At 59.0% G+C, this 22,392-nt stretch overlaps 1 protein-coding gene across 5 annotated transcripts in view; it reads right to left on the bottom strand.

Moving 5' to 3' along the window:
• The window catches only part of AGRN (agrin), a 113,566-nt gene that overhangs the window by 52,095 nt on the left and 39,079 nt on the right, over positions 1 to 22,392 (bottom strand). For 2 of the 5 annotated variants that reach the window (XM_051786408.1, XM_051786409.1), the window contains exons 3-4: positions 16,663 to 16,683; positions 4,083 to 4,130 (exon numbers count right to left, since the gene is read on the bottom strand). In XM_051786408.1, the coding sequence (XP_051642368.1) occupies positions 4,083 to 4,130; positions 16,663 to 16,683 (69 nt within the window). Of the gene's footprint in view, positions 1 to 4,082; positions 4,131 to 5,725; positions 6,792 to 16,662; positions 16,684 to 22,392 lie in introns of those variants that run through there. The other 3 variants (XM_051786410.1, XM_051786413.1, XM_051786411.1) reach the window with 2 other exon arrangements.

The raw sequence follows: 22,392 nt of genomic DNA, 5'->3' as shown, positions 1-22,392 counted from the left end.
TGCTCTCAGGAGATCAAAAGTGGTGTCTAACAACTGCTGCACCCCCTCTGCCCCCCCTGCTTTTGGAGAGCTATGTTTAGCACCTCTCCTCTCCCCAGAGCAACCTGCCTGGATTTGTTCCCCACTGTGCTGTGGGGCTCAGGGGGAGGCAAATCCAGGCAGGGAAAGCCAGGCTGGGATAAGGGATAAGTGCACAGGGATGAGGCTCCACGAGCAGCCTCCATTCCTGGCTCCTGAGATGTCACCTCACTGCCATAGGGTGTGAGCATGAGCAGGAAACAAGGAAGGGGAAGCCAAAAATGTGATGGAAAACCAAGGTGACTTCACTGCTGGGCCCTGCCAGGGGGTGGGTGGCTTCACTCTGGAGGCATGGATTGCCCGGGATGCTGGAAGGGGAGCACCCTGCATCATCCCCCCCCAACAGGAGGTCGTCGTTCAGTGGGGCCTTAGAGGAGGAGGAGTAGGCACCGTGTAATTAAAAGTGAGCAGCTGCTCACAAAATGAGCAGCCAGGTACGAAAAAAATTTCACCTTGTGCGGAGAGAGGGAGTGATTTTTTCTTTCCCCCCGTGCTGTGATGTGTGACAGACTCCCCGCCACGCTCCGACGCTCCCCATCCCTCCTCGCTCAGCCCCGCCCCAGCCACCCACCAGCTGGCACAGCCAGAGGGGCAGGAACGCCACCAGCACTCAGGGCTGGAGCCGGGAATGGTGGGGACCTGCCTGTCTCCCTCGGGATGGGCATCCCGAGGTGCTGGGCAGGGCGTGCAAACCCTTCCCTGCTCCCCGCGACGCTCCCGCCCCTGTGGGGGAGAGCAGGGGGTGGGAAAAGCATGGATACAAAAGGAAGAGAGCACTGGGGGGGTCAGCAGACACGAGGGGGTGCAAAATGCACCTGTGGGCAGCCAAAAAAGAGCTGGATCTGCTGCACCTTCCCACTGCACTCCCCGGGATCGGCCCCACCACAAAGCCGGCGCTGGGAATTCATTCCATGGCACATCCAAGTTTTCTGTTGGCTTGTGGCACCAGAGAAACAGGCTGGGAGCAGCAGCCAAAGCCAGCAGGATATTCCAGCACCACGGCACACAAAGGGAGCGAGATTGAAGAGCCTGGGCTTTATTTTAGGTTCTATTTTCATGCCTCTTCTCCCAGGGCAGCCAAGCCCCCCCCTCCCCATCCCCACTGAGCAGGCACAGAGCTGCCCAGAGCCACCTGGGCAAAAGTGAGACACCAAAGGCCCCCAAGGCTGTCTCCCTCTATTTTCTCCCTGTATTTTCAGCAGCAGGAGGTGGTTATGGACAGCACAAATGTGTCCTGAGGTGGGACCCAGCCCCAGCCCTCAGCACACATGGAATCATGGAATGGTCTGGGTGGGGAGGGGTCTTAACACCCATCTCATTCCACCCCCTGCCACGGGCAGGGACACCTTCCACCAGACCAGGCTGCTCCAACCTGGCCTTGGACAATTCCAGGGGTGGGGAGGGCATGGCAGGGAAGGGGAGGGAAGCACCTTACACGACTTGCAAGCCCAAGGCAATTCTTCCCCCAGCAGCAGGAAAAGGGTGGCAAGAAGAGAAGGATAACAAGGATCTGACCTCGAGAGCCTGGCACTTCATCCTATGGATGCCCCCACCCCTGAGCAGCCAGCCCAGCTCTCAGCAGGTCTCAGAGAGGGTTTCCTGTTCTCCCTGCCCTCCCCAGAGCAAACCTGCCCAGCAATCCTGCCTCCCAACCACCGAGGGACGCTGCACACAAACAGAAAGCCAGGAACAGGGAGAGGCCAGGAGGAACCCTCCAAATCCTCCCCCACCGTTTCCTTTCCCCCCTCAGGGGACTCAGGGGCAAGGCAGAGCCCACCCTGCCTGCCCCCTGCCCACACCTGCCAGCCCCCTCCTGCTGCCCTGGGGGGTGGCAGCTGAGCCAACATCCACCCCCTCTCCCGCTCCCTGCGCAGATGCTCCAGCAGGGAGGGAGGAGAGGAATTATCCAGCTTGGGCGCCCCAGGCCAGTCCCTGAGCTGGGGACAAGGCAGCAGCTTTCATGGAGCACTGCAGCTAAGTCAGCCAGGCCTCAAGACTCTATCCAGCCTAATAATCCCCTGCCCAGGCACGGGAATGCCAGAGGCACTGGAGATTTGGGAGAAAGCAGCGAGTTAACAGCGTTAATGGCCTTGTTTCCAAACGAAGCAGAGACCACTCTATAAATCAATGTGTGGCTGACGGGTTTGCTGCTGTAGAAATTGGAATTGCAAGAGAAGGAAGAGGTAAATAGCACATAAATCAGAGAAGCACACATGGAATGACCCGAGTTGGAAGGGACCCACAAGGATCATGGAGTCCAACGGGACACCCCAACAACCCCACCACGTGTCTGAGGGTGTTGTCCAAACACTCCTTGAGCTCTGGCAGCCTTGGGGCCGTGATCACTGCCCTGAGGAGCCTGTTCCAGTGCCTGGGGTGAAGAACCTAATCCTAATATCCAAGCTAAACTTCCCCTGGCACAGCTAATGCTAATTAGAGACACCTCCCTGCTGGCTGGCAAAGTTTGTCACCTCCAGCACTACTGGAGCACCAGGGCAGCGACAGGGACTCGACAGAAGAGATGCCCAAGATGTAGAAAGCCACTTCCTTCACCCAAAAACTGAGCTCTGACTTTGCCAGGACAGACAGTGGTTCTGTCCAGCTTTGCAGCACCGTTAGGAAGGGGAAAGGACCACAGCAAACCTCCCCCAGCAGCAGGGTCGGCAGGCAGAAATCCCAAGCTGTGGATCCTCAGCTGGCACAGACCAGCCAGTCCCTCCAGCACAGCAGAACCAGCCCCTTCACCCCAAGAGGGACCCTCTTCCCGTGCCCCCTGTGCCCCCAAAAACACCTCCCAAAGGCCACACAAGGCATTTACCCCACACAGAGACTTGCAACGGAGGTGCCTCGTTTGGCAGCCTCCCAAGGGTGGTAGTTTTCCATCTCCTGTGGGGGACCAGGGATCTTCTGGAGTATGGCATCTGGATGGGCTGGGCTATTAATATTTTGGAGCCCTGAGCTAGGAGTTCCACCTACGTGAGTTTTTATTTTGGCTTTAGATGTCTCCTCTGGTCCAATTATAGATTAATCACATTTTATCTCGCATCCGTTTCTTCCCCCCCCCCCCCCCCCGCCTCCTTCCTCGCCCCCAACCAGGGAAGGCAAGAAAAAAGCAACAAACAGGTTATTAATTGGCTGCTGTTTTCTGCTGGGCTCTTATCTCTGCACGTGAAGCTGGGGAGGCTGGGGAAGGTGGCTCAAGAGCCTGCCAGGAAAGGCAGGGCATTTTAAGCCTGATTTTTCTGAGGAAACAAAGCTCCTGTGATGACATTATCTTAGCCTGGGCTTGCCTGCCTGCATCCAACAGCCTTTAAAGCCTCTGGCTGATAACAGCCTGGCCTCAAAAAAACCCACAAAGTTCCTCCAGGTCTGTGAAATCAGAAGGTTTTAGTAAGCCCTGAGCAATGATGTGAGGTGCTGGTGAGAACACAGCTCATGAGACACCAGGAATCCAGAGGGGAGAGGCAATCCACAGGCAAGGGTCACAGATCCAGGGAAAATTCAAGTCCCAGGTGCTGTCCCACCTCCTCTGCCTGGGAAGGACCCTTTCCAGCCCTTCTCCACTTCTACCACAGCCATGCAAGAAACCCTCTGTAGGAAAAGGGTTGCTGTGCTTCCATGGAACAACAAGGGACACCTCTCCTCATCCTGGAGGGATGATCCTGGATCCCTTCTCTGCCCTCCCTGGGAAGGACCCTTTCCAGCCCTTCTCCACTTCCACCACAGCCACCCAGGAAACCCTCTGTAGGAAAAGGGTTGCTGTGCTTCCATGGAACAACAAGGGATGTCACTCTGTCCTCTCCTCATCCCGGAGGGATGATCCCACATCCCTCAGCAGGGGCAAGGCCATGATACAGGACTGCTCTGGGCACAGAGAGCAGCCAGGCAGCTGCAAAAATAGATCAGTGGGTCAGGAGACACTGCTCCCCCAGCAGCTGGAGGAGGCAGGAGAGGCTCAACCTGCTCTCCAGTGCATCCCAAGGCCAGCAGGGAGTTGTACTCACCATCCCGTGGTGTCGGCGGTGTCTGAGTGAAGTAACTGTTGGGCTTGTCTGCAAAGAAACAAAAAACAGGGGGCTGTCAGCAGGTCCCTTTGGATGCTCCCTCCTCCTCCTCCTCCCAGACCTCTGTCCACAGCTTTTGGACCAGCATTTCATCCCTTCCACGTGCCCTTCACAAACGGGTTCAACTCCCAGGGACAGCCGGGGGGTCTTGCAGCGAGAAGGGAGCAGCAGGAACAGGATCCAGGAGCCCCAGCTCTCCCACTGGTATCGATGGAGCATCTCTGGCATGGGATCTGGGAGCAGCCCTCTGTGCCTGGCAGGGCTGGGGCTTGTCTCAGCCCGTCCTGTGCCATCCCACGGGGGCTGTGATGCCAATCCTGCCGTGTCTCCCCTCACACACACCTGGGCATGGACTCACCGGGTCATGTGGGTTGAGCAGGGCCTCCAAAAAGTGGGGGAAGGGGGTAGCCTGGGGCAGCAGAAGGTGAACACTCCCATGGGCACGACTGTAGGTCCCAGAGGAAGGTGGCACAGCCTTGCCACCTGCCAGCCCTCTACATCTGACTAAGCAGGGGGCTGAGAAAGATTCCACTCAGATCTCCACAGACCCTCCCATCCTGGGTGAGGAACACCCTAAACCCAGTGTCCAGCTGGGCTCTGCTCTCTATCAGAGATGTGCCCAGGGCAGCAAAGCCAGGCTGTGACAGAGGTGGGTGGCTCTGTCACCCGGGCCTTGCTCCTGCCAGCCTTTGTAAATGCATCCGTGTGTTTGACAGTTTTACACGGAGCCTGTTCCCAAACAATGCTCCCCTCCCGGGGAGGCGGCACATCCCAAAGCCAGGCTGGAGGATTTGCCTGCCCTCTAAAGGCTTTTTCTCACAGCAGGTGTTTGGCACTTTCCAACATCAAGGAGGTCAAAGACACGGCTGCATGATGGAATACTCCTCCACAGGCTGTGCCTAGGGAAAGATGAGCACCTGTGCAAGGATGAGGTAACAGAGCACAGCAGCAATTCGTGGATGGATCCACGCCCAAATGTGGGATCTACTCAGCCACAACAGGGATCAGTTTAACAATCCAACCTCAGGGAAAACTCCCCCATCTTGCCCCAAACCTTCTGTTTATTCCTCAGAGTGAGAGCAGGAAGCCTGGGAGACACATTCCCACCTATATATAGCGACAGGGCTCAAGGTCCAGCTTGGAACAAGGGAGCAGCAGTCCCTGGCCAGGGCAGGACTCCCAGGAGCCCTGCTGAGATCCTCAGCTCCCAAACGGGCTGGCTGCATCCCCCCCGAGCATCCCCCACACTCGGACCTCAAGCAGCACAGCAGGACACAGTATTTTGGGGACGGGACAGGGCACACCCAGGGTGCTGACACAGCTGAGAGCACCGAGCAGGGAGGGAGCTGGGCCGGCCCACACACACCTGCCCTCCCAGCTCCGCTCCACCCTTCGGGGCCAACATCGCGGCAGGGAAAAGTGGGGCAGAGCTGTGGAGCTGTCACCTCCCTGGATCCTCCCCAGGCAAGTGCTGAGCTCCCGGGTGAAGCCCAGCTGGCAGCGCTGGGAGCCCGGGCTGACCCCAGCCCTGCCTGTCCCTGCCTGTCCCTCCCCGGCCTCCCGCACGCCCGGGGGACACCTACAGTTATTGAGGAAGAGCAGCACGGCAAATCCCAGCGTGGAGGTGGCCAGGAGGATGAGGCAGATGTTGCAGGGGATCATGAAGTACCGCACCACCAAGGAGACCTTGTGCTGGTACAGCCGGTCCCGCTCCAGGGCCCCCGGCGCCATGGGGTACTGGCAGGCTGTCATGCTGGGCCACCACGCTCAGCCCACCGTCCATCCATCCACGGCACGGCAGCCACGAGGCTCACATGGATCCCTCTTCCCTCCCCTCCCCGGGCGTCTTCAGGAAAACCTAAGTTTTCCCCAAGGTTCCCATCTCGGCTCGCAGGAGGGCAGGGCGGGCTGGGGGGCACCTTCAGGGGCAGGAGTTTGTCCCCACGGCTGCCATATCCCAGAGGCACAGCCTGGGGGGAGGTCCGAGCCCCCTCCAGAGGGACGTGCAGCGCTCCCGTGCTCAGCAATCCCTCTGCCAGCCCGGAAGGTGTCAATCCACACCTGCTGGCAGAAGACAAACAACAACCCCAGCGCTGAGAGAGCTCAAGTTCCACGGCCAAGCCCACCGGGACGGGGACGAGCCGCTGCTGGTGTGGGAACGGCACCAAGAGGCGCTGGCTCCCGGGAGCGGGGCTGGGACAGGGACAGGGGGTCAGCACGGGACCCCTCTCCTCAAGCTCGCAGCATCTGGAAAATCCATATCCTCTCGGCAGGGATGGCAGGGGGTCTGACCACCCCGGCAGCCGCCTCTCAGCTCTCAGATCCTCGCTCCAGAAACGCGGAGCTTCCCCCGCTGTCCGCGCTCTCCTCCGGGACAGGTGATCCCGCGTCCAGCAGCCTCCGACCCTCCGCAGGTCCTCGGAGCCGAAAATTCCCGGGGCAGCAGCCCAAGATCCCGGGAGCAGAAGCCCAGAAGGTGCCGGCTCAGTTGTCCCACGCTCCGGCCGAAGGCAGACACTCCCTTTCCCACGGCAGGGCTCCTCTCACGGCCGCGGCACATCCATCCCCGCTCCGCTCCGCGCTCCTCCCGGCCAGCCGGCGCTCGGCGCTCCCTCGCCGTCCCTCCTCCGCCAGCTCCCCGGCACCTTCCCAACCCTCCGGCGAGCAGCGAGGGGCCACCGCAGCCCTCCTCGGCCCCCTCGGCACGGGCACCCTCCCCGGAGGGAGCCGGCTCCCCGCCTCACGCCGCTGGGACATGCCAGCCCTTCCCGGAGAGATCCCGGCTCCGCGTGGAGCCCGGCATGGAGCGGCGCTGCGGGGAGCGATGGGAGCTGCCTGGGCGGGTGGGTGGGTGAACGCGTGGATGAGGGGACGGATCCCCTAATCCCGGCGGTCTCCGCCCGCCCCACGCGTGGGGAAGGGGCCGCGCAGCATCAAGACAACGGAGCGGACCCGGAGCGCCCGCCCCGCGCCCCGGAGCTTCCCCGCCCGGGTCTCCGCTCCCTCCTCCTCCTCCCCTCCCTCCGCCCCTCGGCTCGACCCCGGCAAGGGGAGGGGGGGGGACACACCGAGCCCCTCGGAGCGCTCGGCGGCCAACAAAGGGGAGCGGGGGCGCAGGGGCGCGGCGCAGACAAAGAGCGGGAGGCGGCGGGGGTCGCGCTGCCCCCGCTCCCCCGGGACACACGCGTGGGCAGGGCAGGGGCGCGGCACTCCGCCCCGGCGGGTCCCTCCCCTCCTGGTTGCCCTCCCCAGCCCCCGGGGTGAACCCCGGAGGGCAGGGGGTGGAAGGGTGGGGGGGTGGAAGGGTGGGAGGGTGGGAGGGGGTGAGCCCATCTCCCCGCCCCAGCCCGCCCGCCCACTCGAGATGCTGAGAGGCGGAGAAACTGCCTCCCCAACCCCCACCCCAGCAGCGCCCACCCCGGAGAGACCCCCAGGGACAGCAGAGCTACACGAAGAGCAGGAGAACCCCTGGTTGCTGGTTTTTAGGACATCGGTTGTGGAGGGAGGGGGACAGACCCGCACGGACGGGGAGCAGGAGCACGACCCAACTGTAGGGACCTCTCTGGGTCCCTGCTGGCACTGCCAGAGAGCACGGGAGGGGAGAGAAGAGGTGCCAGGACACAGATACACTCCGTGCTGCTCCCTACCTGTGTGCTCCTGTGCCCTCCTCCTGCTTCCCTCGGGCAGGATGCTGCCAGCAAGGATGGGAAAGGTGGCACGAGGACAGCTGGGCTGAGAGCCAGAGGGAGGTCAGGGCCAAGAGCCTGCTGGAGTGAAGGTCCAACCACGAAACGAGAGCCCTGCTGCAGCCTGAGCAGTCCCTGGTGCCCCCACGACAAGTCCAGGCTCCCAGGCCCTCCACTCCATCCCTGCTCTCCACCCAGGTGGAAACAGCATTCCTGGCAAAACACACAGCTCCCAGCAAATGATTTCCCTGCCCTTGGTACCCCACATTTAGGGCATCATCACCTGCCACCTCATTTCTAAGCCACCACAGTCCTTAGTAAACAGGGCTGAGCTCTTCCTTACCATGGAGGAAGATGGCAATTCTGGAGAGTCCAAAAAAAAACCCAGCAAGAGGAAGGTCCTCCAGTCACAGAGCCACCTGAACACAGCCTGAGCTGACTCTACACAGCCCTGCCATTCCAGAGGCTGGTTTATCATCCAAGCCAGGGGACAGGAGGGCTCTTGTGTTCTCCCCTGTCCCTCAGGTGCTGTGGAGGGGTTCTCTGTATCCAGCTGTGTCATGTACAAGGCAAGGCAAGATCATCAACCCCCCGTCCTGTGCTCACAGGGCAAGAGGAACACTGTGGGAACGTGGCACTGGGTAACCCCCACTGTGGTCAAACTGGGAAGTTCATTGCAGAGAAGCTGCTTCAGGTTCCTCCTGTCTCAGCATGTGCCACAGCCAGCAAGGGAAGCACAGCTTCCTCCTGGCCACGGCAGCAGCCACCACACAGACCCAGGGCCTTCTCCTCTCCCACTGGCATGTCTGGGTGCTGTGGCTCCCTCCAGGCAGCTACAGGCCTGCAGGGGCTGCCCAGCAGCATTCCTGCTGCCCACTCCTCCAAAAAGCAACAACCTGAGACGGGAGAACACCCCCTGCCAGCTGCAGGTCCCCCTCCCAGCCCAGCCCCTCCTTCCCTCACCTTGGCAATCCACCTGGAGCCCGAGGGACACAAACACTAAAGAATCCACCCACCCTCCCCTCCCACGGGGAGATGTGGAGGAGACTGGGTGGTCCTTCCATGGGGCACCTCAGGTACCACAAGCCAGCAGGTCCTGGGGTCTCTGTGTGGAGTTGGCACAGGTGGCCCCACAGCCACCCCACAGAGCCACGCTGCTCCTCTCTCTCCGTGGGCTGGGGGCATCCTGGGTGTCCCAGCACTGCAAGTGCACCTTGCCAAGAGCAGAACAGGGAAGGAGAGAAGCAAAGAACAGAGAGGGGGTGAAAAAAAATCCAAGTCACATCCCAGAGATTGCTCCTCTTTAAACCTGCATTGCTCCCTCCTCTCCCTGGGGGCTCCAGAACATGATCCCAGCTTGCTACGAGGCACGGGCTGCATCCCAAGCATCCCAACCACCCAGCCAGGAGACCCCAGGAGCAGGGGGCTGATGGCCCTGTGTCCAAGGGGGAAGGCAGATCGTTGGGCACCCTGGGACACGTTCTCCTCAGGCACACACAGGCTGAGAAGAGCCCCTGAGAGCCCAAGTGCTAAGACAGGGCTCAGCAGCAAACACTCTGCCAGGCTGCCTCTGCCAAGCAGGCCCCTGCTGGGAACCATCCCAGAAGCCCCCTCACGAGCAAAGCCCTCTGCCAGGGAGAGGATGGAGCCTCCAGCACAGTATTTTCCCCCTGAAGCATAAACTCAAGTCCCTGTCACTGCTGCCCCATTTCTGGTTCCCTCCAGGGCTGCCACAGCCCCGTGGGAATTTCTGGAGCATCACATGAGAAGCCAAGAGCTTCCCCAAAAAAAAACCAAAAAATGAGCAGTCCCCTGGTCTTCTCCTCCACTTGGCCACCATGTGGCCACTTGGCCTGGTCCTGCATCCTTCCACTGTGTCCTGGGACACAGGTGCCAAAGTCCTGCCTGATGCCTTCACCAGGGCGCTGCCCCGGCAGCATCCCTTTTCCCTCCTGGCCTGCTCCACATCCTTCCCCTCCCGGGTGGGGCTTCACAGCCACAAAATCCCAGCACATGCAGGCTAAGGCCACAGGCTTGGCTTTGAAAAATCCCCCAAAGGGAAGCGAGGGCATTTGCATCCTCCCCGTTTGTGTTTTCACATGCAAATGAGCCACCGCACAGTCCTCCCTTTCTTCCCGGGTCTGCCAGGGCTCTGTCCCCTCCAGCCATTTGGGGGCCACTTCTAGGGGCGGCCCTGCCTGGGATCTGAACAACCTTTGTGTCCTGGGGGAGGCAGGTTCAAACTCCAGCAGGGACAGACTGGCTCTTCACCCTCTTGGGAAGGACAAACACTTGTGCCTTTGCCCCTTGCGAGGCTTTTGGGTGAGACTCCAGGACCAGAAGAGCCATTTGCACTGGGGAGGCATCACCCTTGCCTGGTCCATCCACGTGGGATGTCATTTTTGCCTGTGACTGTCCCTTTCCCCAGAGCTGGCTGCACACACCCTGCACAGCTGCCACACCCTCACCACGTGCTTTGGTGCCAGGGACACCCCAACTCCCACCTGCTCCCTCTGCCCACCGTGCCCACTTCCCTTTACACTCCAGTCATGTCCTTCAGGCAGCAAGGACCTGGCAGGACAATCCAGCAAGACCTGGCAAGGCAAAAGAACACATAAAACCCCCCTTTGCTTCCCAACTGACCCAGGATAGCTTGGCCCCCTCCCAGTACCACTACATCTGTCCCTGTCCATAGTGGGATGGAACAGCCCAGGCAGAGGGGATTCATCCCTTATCCCTCAGCCACACCAAGGCTCCAGAACAGTCCAGCTCCCATCATCCCCACTCTGATAACACTGCACCTCTGCACCAACAGCCTTTCTCCTCTTCCTCCTCCTCCTCCTCCTCCTCCTCCTCCTCCTCCTCCTCCTCAGGACTGGGAGCAGCCTGGCTGAGGCTGTGGGTGTCCAGAGGATGCTCATCCCCAGCAGGGTGCAAGAGGCAGAGAGTCACCACATCTGCCAGGAGAGAGGAGGGAGGGACAAGGGACAGCCCAATTTACCACTCACCCACAGCTGCTGCTCCCCTACTACAGGCAGGAAAACATTCTGTTTGAGCTAATCCACATTGCCCCCTGCCCAGTTTTCCAAATTGAAGTGTTCAGTGCATTAAGGGCTCCGTGTGGTCACCAGGCAGCTCAAAGCTGGTGCTGTTAATGGGTTTATTTCTGGGCTTTCACAGCCAGGATGTCGCCGCCGGTGCCAAAAAACCGCGGCAGCCGGGCAGGAGGGGCTGGGTGCAGCTGGCTGGGAGCAGTGGGGCAGGATGGTGGGGGTTTATCCTCTTGTTTCTGAAGCACAGAGCTGGCAGGACGCAGCAGCAGGACCCTCACACGCTGCCCTGCCATCCCTGCTCCGACCTCACAGCCACCAATTCCTTGGGAAGGGAGAACACCAGCAGGAGACACGGCTCGATTTTGCTTCACCTCCCTTGTTTCTGCCTCCCAGATGCCACGTAGCAGCCTGAAGCACCCAAAAGCAGAGCTGCTTTGGGAGCTGACTGGCAGCTGCCAGTCAATGCCGGGTGGGAGCCCCCAGCTCCCGCTGTTGCCAGGCTGATTCCCCACCTGGCTCCCTTCTCGCTAATCCTGTTTGGCAGGGAGCTAATTGGGATTTATCTGACAGCACCCAACGCCTAGAGAGCCATTTTGTGCTTCCTCGGGGAAGGGAGAAGAGGAGGAGGAGGAGGAGGGAGGCTGCAGAAGGCGTTTGCACGTTCTCCCTTCCCCATCCCCTCCTGCAGTTTTACAGGCTAATTACCAGCATTAGGGAGAAAGGAGCGGGAGGGGGGGAAAGTGGGGATTTTAATTATTTCATTTAACACTTGGCAGGACCCAGCTTGACTCCTGCTGAGCAGCACTTGGAAATAAAGAGCTTTTAAAGCCTCTCAATGGGAGATGAGGGAAGCGGGTGCGGGATTCGGGGCTGGGGTGGCCTGGCGTGTGTGCTGGGAGGGAAAGGGATGTTAATTCACACCATTCCCAATAAACAGCCGTGCCAGGGAGTGCTGGATAAGGGCTGTCTCTTCTGAAGAGAGGGGTTTTATCACTTAATAACTTTGTCCTCAAACAAACCCTTCCTGGACCAGGCAGCATCTCCCAGACATCCTTAGGGATGCCTGGGTATGGAATGGGCCACATGGGTGTGCCCAGGGGCTACAGGTCACCCTCTCCCAGCACAGCAGGCCCTTCTCCAAGCTGGGGGTCTGCACACCACTGCCTGTGCTCAAGCTGCACTGCCACTGCCAGGCAGCCCCCCTGTTAGCAGGTGTCCCCCCCACGAGGACCCCAAAAAGCACACCCTTGACCTGGGACTAGCTCAGTTGTTTAGAACCTGGTGCTAATAATGCCAGGGTTGTGGGTTCAATCCCTGGATGGGCCATTAATGACCCTTGTGGGGTCCCTTCAGAGTGTTCTGTGATCCTCTCTCCCACCCAGCTCCTCACGTGCAGTGATGCCTGTCCCCTTAAAAAATCAAAATTAAAGGAAGGTTTGCACACAGAACTTGGTGTCTGGAAGGACAGGGCTGCCCAAAAGGGGACACACAGTGAAGCAAAAGCAACCCAAGGGAGGTGAAGCTTCTCTGTGCTGTCACACAGCTCCTGCTCTTCCACCGAGGAGCCCAAGGACTCTGGCTCCTCCATCCCTGGCACCTCTGCCTTCACAAAGCCAAACTGCTGCCCCTGGGCACTGCTCACACGGACTGCTGGGCTCCCCTGGAACCCCCACTCCCCTCTCCAAACACGGCAGCCAGGCTGGAACCCACAGCCCAAGAGGATTTTCCAGACCAAGGCACCAAATCGGGGATTCCACGCCTTCAGCAGCCTCCCTCCTCCCCGGCTCCCAGGAGAACCACGGCACTCCCTGTGCTGCCAGGGCTCTGGGAACAGCCCCCCGGCTGGAGAGGGGACAATGCTGGGCACAAAGCCCCCCGAGTGTGTCCCCTGAGCTCTCCCCGAGCTGCCCCTGCAGCCCCAGCCCCGCGGCTGCACAGCCCGGGGTGCCTTGGGCTGCGGCCCCGGCTCCTCCCGCAGGCTCACACTGCCACCTGCCGCCCTTCCCAACCCATTCCCGCTGCAAGGAACTCCATCCGAGCGGCAAGAAACTCCTTCCGAGGAGAGCAGAGCGGTGGGGTGTCCACAGCACCTCCACCGACCCGGGGATGGGCTGCCCAGAGCATCCCCACCGACCCAGGGATGGGCTGCCCAGAGCATCCCCACTGGCCCACACGGAGGGGATGATGAGGAAGGGAAGCCTCTCCCTTACTAGGGGACAAACAGACCCTTCAAACACCCCAACCCACCCTAAACTTTTATCATCCTGTGACCACTGTTTCCCCGAGACAGCATCAACTCCCTCCACCAGAGAAAGAGCCTTGCCTGGCTACTGGGGATGCTGGGAGTGACTGGTCCAAGCCTTCAGCCTCTCTGGGTGCTGACTGAGTTGGCTGAGCTGCAAGACATCCCTTCTGCCAACCCTCTCCCAAAAACACACCCCACTTGCTCTGCAAGCTGATGTCAACCTGTCCATGTGCGAGGGGGCCGTGAGGATCAGCTGGCACTGCAGAGCTGTTCCTCAGGGATGTGGGAACGTGGGAAGGTGGAAACAGGGGGGAAAAAACCAGTAGAAAACAACAATGATGAGGCAAACCTGTGGCACATCTCTGGAGCAAACACCCAGCTGGCTAAAATTAGCCCTGCATCCCTGGCACTCTGGATACCTTCCCACTGGGAAAGCAGCAGAGCTTCTAGACAATGAGGGACATCAGCAGTGGGGTGGGGTGTGGCTCAGAGTGGCAAAAGCAGCACAGGGTGGAGGGAGGGCCCTGCCAGTAACCTCCTGCAGAGCCCTAAAATCACATCAGCACAGCCCAAGAGGTGAGAAAACACAGGAGGCCGGAGAGGTGGAGAGCAGCAGAGGCACCTCACTACAACCCTGGGCCAGCACTCAAGGAGTGGAGGAGCAGCAGTGGGGGGACACAGGAATGACCAGCACTGAGATGTCCCAGCAGCAGCATCCTGAGATGTCCTGAGCTCATCCTGAGATGTCCCAGCAGCAGCATCCCTTCCCCGTGCTGCAGGCAGGGGCAGTGCTGGCAGCAATCCCTGTGCATTCATCCAGCCAGGGCTGCTCCAGGGAGCAGAACCTCCATGCCAGGTCACCTCTGGGCCACCTCCCCCCAGCCAGAGAGCAGCAGGTTTGCTCCTGGAGCAGCAGGACACCTCTCCCTGTCTCAGAACTCTGAGTTACATCTCGCTGTGCCTCTCCCACGTATCAGTTTGGCCACAGGAGAGCCCAGAACGGCCAAAAATCACCTGCCCCCCTCTGGTGATGTGACTCTGGGACAGTCAGCACCGGTGCCAGGCAGGGCACAGCACTGCCAGGGGGTGGCTCTGAGACAGGGGCTGTGTCCAACACCCACCACAGGCAAGAGCATCCCCTCCAGACCCTGCTCCAAGCTGTGTCCCCTCTGCAGTGGCAGGGGAGGACACACAGCCCATGGCACAGCTCAGACTCACACAGCTCAGACCCTCAGGGCAGGGGAGCAAAGCCCCCTGAGCCTCTCAGGGGGGGTGAGAAGAGGAAAAAACTCCAGCACATCACTAGAGAGGAAAACACACCCAGCAAAAACCTGTGCTGCCAGAAGTCCTCAGGAGCAGGGCAGCTGCTCCAGCTGGATCGGGAAGGAGCAGAAGGGAAGGGACACCCTCTGCTCTGACCAACAAAGCTGGATGGAGACACAGCAAGGGGAGTGAGCATTCCCAGGAGCCCAGAGCCTTTTCCTCCTGCCCACCAGCTCCGTGAGAGCCAAAAGCAGGTGGCACCGGTTACTGTACTGCCAGCACCCCGTCGCTGGGGCTGCTGGCAGCAGCTGGCACCCAGGAGGGCAGCAGAACACTCTCCCACCAGGAAACAGGAATTCCTTTCTCCCTCTCAGGCCCGGGAAGCATTAGCCGGCAGGGGATGCTGTTGGCTTGGATTGCTTCCTTCTGCTCCCGCCGGGCTCGGGAGCGCGTGGCTCTCAGTGGAAGTTTTATGTCCCTCTGTCCCCTCTCCGGCGTTGCTGCAGGAGGGCACGTTTCCAAGAGAACCCCTCTGGTCTATGGATTATACAGAACGAGGGGCACGGAGCAGGGAGGAAATCCAGCAGCAGAAATCCAGCTTTAAATCAGCTCCCCAGCCACCCCTGGGGTGACTCCCTTCTCCTCGGCTCAAAAGGTTTGGCACAGCCAGCACAGTGCCCAGACAGAGGGCAGCTGAGCTCTCACAGCTCCAAACCACCCCACATCACCCCAAAAAGCTGCTTTTCCAGCTATAAATGTGGGTCAGCAGCGAACACGAAGGTCCTGAGGTGAGCAGAGAGGCTCAAGAGCAGGCAGAGGAGCGGCCCCTAAGTGAAAACCAGCACAGGTTTTGCCACCTCTGTGCCCATTCCTGTCTCTAAGCAGAGGGTGACAGCCTGTCCATGGCAAACACAAACCTGGGACCTCTTGCCACAGCAGGGTGGCTGCCCAGGGATGCTGGAGAGGGGCAGGAACACCGGGAGGCACTGCCCTTGTCCCATCCTCCACAAAGGTTCGTGTGTGCAGGGGAAGGGGGTGGGATGAACTGCCAGCCCCAAGCACATGCCAAGAGCCTTCCTTCCACACCCTCTGTATCCACAGCCACCAAACAAAGGAGCTGGCTCCCAGGCTCCCGGGATGCCGGGATTCCCAGCGCCGGGAATGGCAGGGGAGGGGGCACCCGGCCAGGCTGCAGCCACACACACCACACCCCCTCCCCTGGCCCTGAGGGGCTGCTCCCACCAGCCAGGGCACACACAGGGGGTGTTCTAATGATGGGATTCACTGGTTAGGACAACTGTCAGTGCTGGGGAAGAGATGAGCCACCACTGACACGGGGCAGGGACCAGAGGAGCAGGGACAGGAGGGACAGGGCCACCCCAGGGGCTTTGATCTGTGCCCACACTCAGGATCATAGACTGGTTTGGGTTGGAAGAGACTTTTTAAAGATCATCTCTCTCCAACCCCCTGCCATGGGCAGGGACACCTTCCACTAGCCCAGGTTGCTCCAAGCTCTATCCAACCTGGCTTTGGACACTTATAGGGATGGGGCAACCTGTGCCAGCATTTTACCACCCTCGTTGTGAAAAACTTCCTTATATCCAGTCTAAATCCACCCTCCATCAGTTCAAAACCATCAGCCCTTGTCCTGCCCCCACTTCACTCGCTTTTGCCAGGAGATTCCCGGAGGAATTGTCTGCGGGGTGTTTGCCCCACACCTGCAGCTTCCCAGCTCAGCCAGGGTGAGGACTGAGGACACACAGCCCCTCACAACCCCCCCGGGCCGGGTCAGCAGCCCAGCCTGCCCGTTCCACCCCCGGGAGGAGCTCGGGGTGCTCTCCCCCCACCCTCCCCAGGATGCTGGTGAAGGTGAGAGGCTGAGGATGGAGTCAGAGATGAGACAAAACACTAGGTGAGGTGTCCTTAGATCACAGTTTCACACCCACAGCGCTCCAGAGGCTTTGATGCCACAGCAGCTGCCACTTGAGGAACCAAAAATGAGCCCAGCCCAGCTACAGGCTGGGCCAGCTGGAGGCAGAGGGGGAGGGAGCTCCTCAAACTGTGATCTAAAAGCAATAGCTCCCTCGGAGGGGGGAGCACACACCCACGGGGGTGGCTGTGCTGTGCCCAGCTCCAGGAGGTCCCTATTGCTCCAGCACATCCCAGGGGGATGGGAGGATGGCACAGACTAACCAGCGACTCTGATGGTGGATGGAAAAATAAATGGGAATTTTTTTAAATTTTTTTTTTTGCAATGACACGCCACCACTTACCAGCAAGAAGCTTCCTATGTTCTTTAGAAAGCAGGGGAGGAGAAAAAGGAGAGAACAAAACAGTTAGAAGCAAGAAAACAGGCAGCTGACCCCAAGCTTTCCTCCTCCCCGAGCCCCCTCCGCCAGCACTCCGCTACCAACACCACCTGGAGCACTTCCATCCTTCTCTTCCAGCCCTTTCCAGGCAGCATCAGGCACCAGCTCCCAAATCACCCCAGGAGATCATGGCTGGGCTCCTGGCACCTGCATCCTGGGCAGGAATTCTTTATCCCTTTAGCCCAGCAATCCAACATCTCACATGGAAGATGCAGGAGAAAACCACCAGCTCCCATGTGGAAGACAGTTATTTTTTCTGCCTCTGGCAGGACCCAAGAGGTGGCCCAGGACCAAACTGTGCCCCTGGAGACCCACCCCAGTCCAGATCTGGCTGTGAAGGGCAGAGGGACAGCATGACTGGCACTGCCACCCTCGCTTGCAACACAGGAACACGCTGGATTTACCCAGTAAACCCCAATCCTTCCCCTATTAACCCTCATTTAGGGGCATCACTTGCCCCCTCTGAGTTTATTCCCATCCCCACCTTCTAAGCACATTGATCCAAACCTCTTTTAACAGCACAATGAGCTCCCAAATCTCCAGAGAGCCAGAAAAAAACCCTCCAGATCCTGATGTCACCGGTGACATCCCACACTGCAACACCAGGACGAGGGACAAACGGAACCAGAACCCCAAATATGTGCAAAGCACGACACAAACCCCACCAGGAACACCTCAGCACTGAGTGCTGGCTGCCAGCCACACGAGGCAAGCGTGCTGGATTTGATCCTCAGAGGATTTGATCCACGAGGAGCCAACACTCTTCCCTCACAAGGATGGCTCCAGGAGACCCCACAGCACAGCCAAAGGCTCAGAACTTCCATTAACTGTTACATTTCATGGATTATCGTGCCAATAGGTGTTTTCCCGAAACCAAACTAATTGGGAAGAGTGGAGGAGCTCAGCCTGGAGCTCTCCACAGCTTCCCAAGGATGGGATGTTTCCCACACAACCCTTTCCCATCACAGCTTGATCCCTCCTGTCCAAATGCATCACCTGGGCCAGAATGACTTTGGAAGCTGAGGAAAGCAGAGCAGCAGATGAAACAAAGTCCCCAGCAGATGAAACAAGGCTCCCAACAGACGTGATGAAAGAGGAGGTGAAGGGTTAAGCAGCTGAGCATTTTAATAGTCACTCTTGAGCACAGATTATTTATCTGCAAGTAACGTAGGGCAGGAGGGAAGCCCTGTAACCATTGTGGAATTCATTCTAGATGCCTATGGAAATAGGAGCTGTCACACAGCCAGGTCCTCATCCCACCAGGACACGGGGATCTCCCCGTGTGAAATCCAACTCTTAACCCCTCTCTTCTATTCATAGACTCACAGAATGGTTTGGGTTGGAAGGGACCTTAAAGTTCACCTCGTTCCAACCCCCTGCCATGGGCAGGGACACCTTCCACTAGCCCAGGTTGCTCCAAGATTCATCCAACCTGGCTTTGGACACTTCCAGCAGCCCCAGCTTCTCTGGGCAACCTGTGCCAGGGCCTCCCCACCCTCCCAGGGAAGGACAGCAAACCTAAATTTCCCCCCATCCAGTTAGAACTCCCTCCTCCCTTGTCCTATCCATACAGCTCCTGATGGAGAGTCCCTCTCTCTGCCCAGACTGCTCTGCCTGCTCCCAGCACCACAGCACAGCTACTCCCCAGTTACAAGCAGGTGGAATTTGGAGTATGTGGTGCTCCCCAGGCTGCTCAGAGAGGACAGACACAGCCCAGGGGCAGCGGGGCCAGGCAGGGTGAGGACACAAGGGACAGAGGTGGGCGACTTCCCAGGGAAAGGGACACCCAGCAGAGGAAAGAGAGGAGGAGGAAGGCAAGGATGGGACACCCAGCAGAGGAAACACAGGAGGAGGAAGGCAAGGATGCAGCTGGAACACCCAGCACCCCACAGAGGGGTGCAGAGCCCCCCTTCCCCCTCGGTGCTCTGCGTGCCACGTTAGCAGCAGCTCCACAACTGAGCTGTGGGTAATGTGACACTGTGAAGAGCCCTGGCAGCTCGCTGGGGACCATGAGGGGAAAAACAAAGTGAGCATTGAGGGCTGGGGAGCGGCCCCGTGCCAAGGAAGTGACGTGCTGCCTCCTCCGCTGGCAACCCCGGGAGCCCTGTCTGCTGGAACCTGTTGGGAGATGGAGGGAAGAAAGGAAGAGAGGGAGGGAAGGGGGGAGAAAAAAAAAAAACAGCTTAAAAATATCCCAGAGCAGCACAGTTATTTTGGGATTTTTTTTTTTTTTTTTCATTTATAAAAAGAGGAAGAAAAACAGAAATGAAAGCCAAGACCCCATGACCAGCCCTGGTGTAGATGAGATGTTTGTGTCTGGTTGCACTCCCTCCCTCTCTCCCTCTGCTCTGATGCCTCTAAATTAAAATTATGTGCGTTGTGCTGCCTCCAGCACATCCTCCTGTCACCTGGCAGAAGAGGTGGTGCTTCTGGACCTGTCCTCTTACTCTGCTGCTCCTGGGGAGCAGCAGGAGAGCCCTTGCCAAGGGAAAAGATGGAAATGCCAGTGTGGGATGGAGGGAACAGAGCAAGGGTGGGTGTTGTGTATTTTGGGGGGTCTCAGGTCCCCTGTGGGGGTGTGGGCAGCTCTCCCAGCTCAGCCTGGTCACCTCAGGCACCCGTGGCAGAGGGCCAGGAGCTGCCACCCCACGTTGGGTCAACACATCATCACCTCACATACAGAGCTTCCCTCACAGCAGGCGGGTCCCCCAGCTGCTGGCAGGAGCCCTGGCACCCTAAGGAGCCACCCTGGCACCCCAGGAAGCCACCCTGGCACCCCAGGGAGCCACCCTGGCATCCCAGGGAACCACCCTGGCATGGCACCATGTCAGTCCTCCACACTCCTGCAAGGCATTCCGAGACCACATCACCAAACACAAACACACACAGGTGACATTCCCAGGACAAATGACATACCCAGGACAAATGACATTCCCAGGACAAGTGACATGCCCAGGACAAGTGACATGCCCAGGACCAGCCAGTAATAAGCTGTGGCAGAGGGACACAGCACACACACACACACAGAGGGAACAGCTGGAAGCAGGAGAGCTCCTTTCCCACGTGCCAAAGCACAGCATTATTCCCCAACTGCACCTACACTTTAGGGTATCCCTGCAGTAGGTCCCACTGGGGTGTGGAGATCCTTGGGATCATCCAGGATCCAAGCCCTGATGTTCCAGTAACAGCAGCTGCTTCTCAGAATCAGGGGAAAACCAGGAGCAGCCAGACAGCAATAGGGAGAAGATGGAGTTGCCTGGCCAGGACCCCACAGAGCTGGCAGCTCCTGGGAGCAGGAATTCCAGCTCTGTAGCCCCGGGATGGAACAGGATTGCTGCTCCAGGGCCAAATCCCAGCTGGCTACCCAGGGCAGAGCACAGGGAGGAGCACACGGGGTGAGGGGCAGGCAGGGAAAAGGGGCAGTGTCCCCTGGGAGTGCTGCTGGCTCTGGTTTGGGGGTGGGGAACAGGATCCCAGAAGGGTGAAGGGCCTTGGGACGCACCCACAGCCACCCTGGACGCTTGACCCCGAGGAGCCACGAGCCAAGTGTGAGTCACAGAGACTCCAGACCACTCTTGTGCTCAGCAGCATCCACCCACACAGCGCTGCTCCAGCTGGATGGACACCCCAGCCCCTTCCCACAGCGGCCCCTTCCACCCCACAGCTCCTTCTTCCTAAGGCCCAGGAGATCCCACCGTTCCAGCAGGGTGCACATGTTCTGCCTCTCGTTTTTTAGAACAAAAGGGCAATTGAGCTGAGCAGCCCCTGGGCCTGACCTGCCTTTCAACTCCAGCAAATTTCCCTGGGCTTTGATTTTTCCCCTCCTGGAGCTGCAGCTCAGTGGAGCAGCTGTGAACACCAAGAAGGGGAAAAGAAGTTTATTTTACTATATATTAAATAAAACAAAACCCGAAAGGAGAGCAGGGGGGGCTCTGTTCCAAGGTCAAGCACTTGACTGTGGAAAGTTTTCCTGGACAGAAACACACTTGGAGCAGGGGAATGAGCCTGAGCTGTGCAGAGAAGTGATGCAGAGCAGGAGCTGGTGGCCTGCCTGGGGATGCCAGCCAGGAACAAAGCTTCCCCTCCCTTCTGAGGCACCCAGGACATGCCTTTGGACTTACTCCTTCCTGCCAGAGGCTGTGTCAGGAAAAGTGGCACTTTCTGGGAAACCACATGTGACTTGGAGTCACCCCACAGAGCTGCTGCAAGGGCAGAGCCATCTCCTGACTAACAGCTCTGATCCTGAGTCACTCCCCAGCTGCATCCCAGGCCACTTCCCTGCCACCACAAGGGTCAGACCTCCCCAAGGCCAGTTGTGCTCCAGAAAAACCCTGCCTGGGCATCCCAAACTGGAGAAGAGGCTTTGCAGCTGATAATGAAACCCGGGGTGAAGCCCAGGGCAGGGGGTTCCTCTGCAAGGCTTCCCTCAGAGGAGCACCTGCTGCATTCCAGGGAAGGCAGCAGGGGATGGATGTCACTCACCTGCACCCCCCTCCTCAGGTGACAGAGCTCCCAAGGGAAGCTGCACTGCCTGCAGAGCCAGGGAAGGGATCCCTGCTGGATCCCAGGAACCCAGCAGCACAGTGTTCCCTTGGCCCTCACCCCAACACCCCTGATAAGCCCGCCAGGGAGCCCAGGTTGGGCTGTCTCATTCCCAAGGAAACAAGCCAAGGGTTCCCACGCCACCTTCCCGCTGCTCGGCGCACAAAAGCAACACAGACTTCCTGAAATCCCTCTCTCCGTGACCCTCCCTACTGTTCCTCTGCATCCTGCTCCAAGGCCACGCTCTGGGCCGAGATAACAAGGCACTTGCTGCCAAAACCAGCAGCCAGAGGGGCCCAGGATCCATGTGGATCTGCATTCCAAAGAGAGACCTGAGCCGAACAGACAGAAAGCGGGGATGGAGCCCTGGGGGGGTTAGCTAATCCACCTAAGGCCAGCGTGGGATTTTGGGAAGAGCTCAGGACGGGGGTGCCAAGGTCCCACTGAAAGCCAGGGCCACTCCAGCACCTGCTTCCCAGCCCCAGCAGGCAGGCAGTGCCAGGAGGGAGCAGGAATGGGATGCTCTGCTGCAGCCTCTGTATCCAGCAAAGGAGACAAGGGGCTGGGAAAAGTCAGGATAGCCAGAGACAGCTTCCATCTATTCAATCCTAAATCCCTCCACAAACGAGAAACCCTAGAATTTCTCCCTTTCCTTCGCAGCTGGCAATTAATTCAGGAATTTTTCTGAAGTCTGGGGCATCCAGCCGTCCCCGCTCTTGTAAATTATACACTAATTAACCACATTACAGCCGCTCTCAAAAACATATCAATCAATTGGCAGCCCATCAGCATCCAACAACTGCTGCTGCCGCTGCCATCCAGCCTCCCTGGAGGGCTGCAATTCCGGGTGCCCGTTGTTTAGGTTTGGAAAACGAGGTGGGAGCTCAGGAGCATCCCCACTGCCAGCCCGGGAAGAGGGTGCTGCTGGAAGGAAGAGCAGGAGGCAGGGATTTCCCCCACCTTCCTCCGTTCCCAAGCTCCGAAGAACAGTCCCCCAAAACGCAGCCAGAATTGAAACCAGATGTGTAGGAAGTGTCTCATTAGCAGTAATTGCTTTGCAAGGATTTGAGGTTTCCCCTCTCTTGCCACCAC

Source organism: Manacus candei, unplaced genomic scaffold, assembly GCF_025592945.1.
Source record: "Manacus candei isolate 608988 ecotype Guabito, Panama unplaced genomic scaffold, ASM2559294v1 h1tg000022l, whole genome shotgun sequence".
NCBI lineage: Eukaryota > Metazoa > Chordata > Aves > Passeriformes > Pipridae > Manacus > Manacus candei.
Note: the sequence above shows the minus strand (reverse complement) of the source record. Positions and strands in the feature narration are given on the sequence as shown.